Source organism: Aplysia californica, unplaced genomic scaffold (genome assembly GCF_000002075.1).
Source record: "Aplysia californica isolate F4 #8 unplaced genomic scaffold, AplCal3.0 scaffold00381, whole genome shotgun sequence".
NCBI classification, from domain to species: Eukaryota; Metazoa; Mollusca; class Gastropoda; order Aplysiida; family Aplysiidae; genus Aplysia; species Aplysia californica.
In genome coordinates, this window is record NW_004797651.1 from 749,665 (window position 1) to 755,661 (window position 5,997).

A 5,997-nucleotide genomic window follows, 5' to 3' on the forward strand; every position below is an offset into this window, starting at 1 on the left:
TTGTGTTGACAGCTCTGGGAAAAACAAAGTTTTCATTGATTTGATCATGTACTTTGTATTTTAGAACACCTCAAACATGAGTGAAAGTCGCAGCTGAAAAGATTTCGTTCAAAAATAAAACTTTGAAATACCATATCTCGATTGTTTATTGATGGATTTTGATAATTCTTTTTTTAATGTCCTTGTTTCATAGAGTAGATTTGAACCCCTGAGGTTTAAACGTCAATATTGTTCAAAAAATTTTTCGCTTGTGGTACCTATTATTAGGCCTATATGTATCATAATGACACCCAGACTGGTTCTTGACAGTCGCTCTTCTTGTTCCAAGCCCTTTCTCAGGCTCAAAACAGGATTCATTTTTATATAGTTTATATCTAGGCAAATATGATGAGGGGAAAATGTAAAAAAAAAAGTAAGAACAGACTGAAAGAAACACCTAAGTCACACAAGACCCCAGTGCCACACTGACATGTAATGATGTTGTGGACTGGATATAATGTACCTACATGACAATGACAATCTTTATTCATCTCGCGTGTGTGTGTGTGTGTGTGTGTGTGTGTGTGTGTGTGTGTGTGTGTGTGTGTGAATATGAGCACGCGCTATCATGCCCCTGGAAAATGATGAGCCACCCCCCGGAAAATTGAGAAGCCGGGTCTGTAGTCACCCTGCTTTCAGGTTTTTGAAAATAGCCACCCTACCTCTTCATGTTTTTTTATGTCTTTGAACTTTCACCCAGGGTTGAGAGGATAGTGAACCCTACATATATACATGGGACATGTCGATAGCTTTACTGGGTCTATCAATACCAGTCAGCTTCTCAAAATATGTACACTATCCTTTACCAATTTGTACGCATCTGATCGTTCGACTCGCGATCTTGAAAAGTAAACGCGTTTGTCTTTGAAGGTCACGATCGAATTTGGTCGATGCCACGATCGTAGCTTTTGTCACTTCGTGGAGGAAAATCTGGTTGGCCCCAACTCAGTTCGATTGGCAGTGTGCCCTGGTCTGGGTACATGTAAAAAAAGGGCGACTGGCAGGCCTGTGTTTATACGAAGTAAGCATTGACCAAAGCAAACTCATTATGACTCAGTATGACCACAGCACATGGCCACCTTACGGTCAGGTTTGTGCTGAGCTTTCAGCCCATGCAAGTGCAAGCCTGCTGCCAGAGCTGCCCCCGCGTAATTAACCGACCACGCGCACACGCACACACACACACACACACACACACACACACACACACACACACACTCGAATACCGTTAATCAGTAACATAAACATATATGCGCACGCCTGACCACTATCTCCATTTCAAACTCCACGCGAAAGCCGGGGTGCATAGAGAAGGTAGTCCATTCTCGTTCTCGTACTAACAAGTACTAAGCCTTGCCCAAGTTTCTCCAAAGATTCTATTAATACACTAGTTCGTGAAGGGTGGCTGGCATCAACTGCCCTCAACCAATGATTCCTGGAGGTTTTTAAATAGAATTCTAAGCCCAAGACTGTCAAACGCCGGGTTCCTGGCACAGCCGGTGATCAAGTTTCGGAGAACCATATGCAGGCTATAAAAATTAGACAGCCCGCACATAATACGCGTAGCAACCGTTTGTTTGGGTTTATTCTGGCAGTCGACATAACGGCGCACAAGTTCTACACGGTCTGGGGATCAGGATTGAAAGAACTAAGTCTATCTGGCATGGTGTCTTATTGATGTGTTTTATGTGTGATCTTATAGGAAGAGGCCTGAAATCCCTGTGAAATGGCTGGCAGCACAGATGACCATAAGGTATTTTTTAAAATTTCATCTTTTTTGGCAGTTCTAATTTGTTTTAAGGTTTAACGTCTTTTTATGCCTTCATCAACACAATTTAAATCATTTAGGAGTCGGACCCACCCGTGCTGAGAGGGATTCTGTATACGACATCCCAGCCGAAAGAGAGAGAGGGGGGGGGGGGGGGGGGGGGGGGAGAGAGAGAGAGAGAGAGAGAGAGTTGAAAACTTGAAACTTAGTGGCAACTTTTATTGCAACTTTTACCATTTGTGTGGCAACTTTGGGACAAAACAGTGGCAACAAACGCAGATCGTTTGCCCACCTTGCTCCTTCAGGTTGGAACTCCCTTCCCCAACCCTTGAGGCATACAACATCTGAGTCTAAATTTTTAAAATCTTAAAAGACACATTTAATGACATCATTTTTATGTCGGTAGATTCATGTTCAGTACAATGCTATGTAAATTGCTATGATCCATTTATGTATTTTGCGAATTGCATTGTGTATATTATTTTATTATATATATATTATATATATATGTGTATGTGCTCATTTCGTAACAATGTGTAAGCGTGCGTGTGTGATAAGCAAGTAGATGTGTGTGTGTGTGTGTGTGTGTGTGTGTGTGTGTGTGTGTGTGTGTGTGTGTTTGGCGTGCATGTGTGTGCACATGTGTGCATGTACTGTGTGTGTGAGTGTGTGTGTCTGTATGAGTGTGTTTGTGTGTATGAGTGTGTGTGTGAGTGTGTGTGTCGCATGCGTGAATATGGTTCGTACATGCAATGTAAAACGCCTAGAGCTGTGTTTACACGGGACTGGGCCCTATAGAAATGACTTTCATTATTATTGTACAATGCTATGCACCCCTACAAATGATCATGAAGAAGAAGAAAAAGACCGGGTTTTTTTTTTTTAAGCCTTTTACTTTTACAGTTACAATGTTATATTACAATAACAAATCGAAGATACCATTATGAAATATATCAGCCAGAGCTCGGGGTACTTACAAAGTTGACATCAACCATGATGCTCTAAAAGGTTTGGGAAAGAAAAGGAAAGAATGGAAGAAAAAATATTATAGACAACATTTTCTTGGCCTAAAACTAGTACAGAGTTAAATTGGACCATATTTTTAGGGGGGGAGGGTAAAAACTAAAATTAACAGTTATCTCCCCCATAGCACTTGATTGGTTAAAGTAATTTAAGTTGTTAATAAGTAATTTGGCAGTTCAGATATTTCTTTGTTGTATTCTTTAATAAACTATATTTTGTTTGGTTTTTTTAAATTTAAAATAAAGACCAAAGGTGTAAGTTTTTTTGTAAAACACATCCTGTACAGGTAGATGTTTGATTGATTCAAGCCTGGAGAAAAATTTACCATAAACACAGATGAAAAGTATACTATACAAGAAATGTTATCTGCTGTCATGAAAATAAGTCATAAAAGTCCAAGAGAAGATGAAATCACTGCTACATTATCTATGCTTTAACAATTACAGAAAAAGGTTATGAGATTTTATGTTTGTTATTTTTTAAATGAAGTTCTTGATACAGAATGTATACTGATGAAATAAAGAAAGGGAGATTTAAAGGACTGTAGCATGTAGCAATTGGAGGTGAATTACACTTTATTGATGCCTGAAGTATTACTTTGCTCAATCATTTTCCCTCGTACGTTATCAGAGAACAGCTATAGAGATGAAAGATTGAATGAGGGACACGCGAGATTTTGACCTAAGAAATCATGTGCACACCAATTTGTCTTGAGAAACATTGTTGTAGAACAAAGTAATGAATGGAATGTCACAATTATTTTAAACTTTGTGAACTTTATAATTGCTTTTGACAGCTTTAAAGAAACCTTTGGAAAATGTTTGCAATTTATGGCATCCCAGCAGAAATACCGTGTAAAATCAGTGTATGATACAAAGACAAGTTACTGTATCCTAGTTGAAGGGGAACTGGCTGCGTCTTTTGAAAGAATACTGGACTGGAGTTAGACAAGGCTTTATACTATCAACTGTATTTTTGGACTGAACAAAATCATCGAAACCGACATTAAATGGCTCACTTAAATTGGGAAATATAGATTACACTCTCATGCGCTCATGACATTTTTCTTAAACTCAAACAATGCAGTGTGGTGCATGAATTGGAATTAGAAATAAATGAGTTGTCACGACCTGCAACTTTTGGCCTTGTATTACTTGTAATAAATTTTTCCTGAACAGAAGTGTTGCGATTGTCACCAGAAACTACTTCCATCTTACTCTTACTTTATGACAAACCTTAGGCAAAATTGTATTATATCCACTAAGAATCTTGGCATCATTATCTCCAAAGCCACAGGCTGCATTAACGACATTCATCATAGACCTGACAGGCAAGGCCGGAAGCCCGCTGTCTAAATGATCTAAATTGTTTTGATGATGGCACAAAAACACACCTCTACATTTTAACCCCAAAAAATCTGAGACAAAGCCGGTTGGAAAAACAAGAAGGGATAAGGCAATCTTCTTGGGGCTGGATGTGACAAAGCTAGAGGAAGTGGCAGGAGGGGACAGACCAGATGAACATGGCCTCAGTTGCTCCCTACTGTGTACCTGACCGTATGGGGAGATAATAGTAGTATGTGGACCGGAAAATTGATTCACCTTTCAATCATGGTATGACAAAGATATGTACGGTATCTTAGTCAGTTCTGAAAAGCTATTTTATATTTTGTATTCCTTTTACCCTTGTCTTTGAAATTGTTCTGACACCATGGTTAAAACTTTCTCTGTTCCAGATCTTCAATGATCCAATCCATGGCCATATTAGTCTTCACCCAGCTTGTGTTGCTATTGTAGACACACAGCAGTTTCAGCGCTTGCGCTACATCAAGCAACTAGGGGTCTGTTACTATGTCTACCCTGGTGCATCACACAACAGATTCGAGCACTCCATTGGGTAAGTAATACTGTAAATTATGTAAAAGCAATTAACAGTGGAAATCTTATTTGCTCAATGTGCTTTTGATCAAAGTTTTTTGGGTAGAATCCACACAGAAATGTGTTTTTGAATGGACATATGTGTAAAACGTGTTTCGCCAAAATAAACCAAAAAACGATAAAAATTGCCTAATGAGCAGAAAAAATGCCAGTTTCTTCCATTTTGTTATCTTGAAGGATGCCTGATTTCACCCCATTACCACAGTTATGTGGTTTTTCTTTTATTTCTTAAATTTCAGTCAAACCCCATTATACCGCCAGCTCCGCCTACCGCCAGGTTTTGTCAGTGTATGAAAAGGAACACCTCTATACAGGGCTGCCTAAATCTACCGATTTTTCCGGTAGATACCGATTTTGGGCCTGTTCTACCGACATACCGATAAGGTGTCAAAACTACCGGATTTTCAATGGGTGCCGAGAGAATAAAAAGAAAAAAAAACATTCTGCAGTGCTTCCACTCTTCTTTGTTTTTACGGAAATCCGTACATTCCGAAAGTTCCGTACTTGCCGCATCATCATATCAACTCCATGCGTTGAGAGAGAGAGAGAGAGAGAGAGAGAGAGAGAGAGAGAGATCAGCACTTTCCTCCGTAACTTGTCAGATATTTACAGCAACTCCCGGCAATAAGTTGTATTAGAAACTGCCAGATTGCGCATTTCGTACTCTCGACCATTGTCTATCTGTGCCGTTCGATCGGCAATAGTTTTTCACGTGCCTATCGGCTGAAATCTGTCTACTCACGATAGATAATCTTCCTCCTTCTTCTCATTCATTCTTTCTTTCTGTCTATCTTCAGTTTTTTGCTGCGGCTGGAAAATCTGTGCACTTAATTCATTTACCTAGAAAACAGAATTGTGAATGTAGAAGGAAAATCGGTATCGAAGCAAAACATTCTAAAATCTGTCTTGGTCTAGATCTAGAGAATTGGGCAGTACCAAATGAGGATTCTACGCAGGGGGACTGCAGGAATTTATTACCGGGGAATCTGAAGAAAAAAAAATCGCCTAGACCCGCGAAAATGCACAAAGTCCTCGAAACCAAATCTGAAAAGCCTACCGAGTTCATATTTTACCGATCGCGTTTGTGATATTACGTTCGGCTTTCCCCAGTCCGAGAGTACGTTTCACGCGAATGAGCGGCTATGGCGGCAGGCGGAACTGTAGGTGTAATACCAGAGACACTAAAATATAGAGACTGGAAACGAGGCCTCGCGGTCCGTGACAACAGTG

General features: G+C 39.8%; 1 protein-coding gene across 1 annotated transcript in view; it reads left to right on the forward strand.

Moving 5' to 3' along the window:
* LOC101846830 (deoxynucleoside triphosphate triphosphohydrolase SAMHD1) overlaps window positions 1-4,726 on the forward strand; it is a gene marked incomplete at its 3' end in the record, with an annotated part of 39,539 nt that extends 34,813 nt beyond the window's left edge. The window contains 2 exon segments of the mRNA XM_035971124.1: window positions 1,742-1,792; window positions 4,566-4,726. Coding sequence (XP_035827017.1) covers window positions 1,766-1,792; window positions 4,566-4,726 — 188 coding nt within the window.
* Between the last annotated feature and the right edge of the window lie 1,271 nt (window positions 4,727-5,997).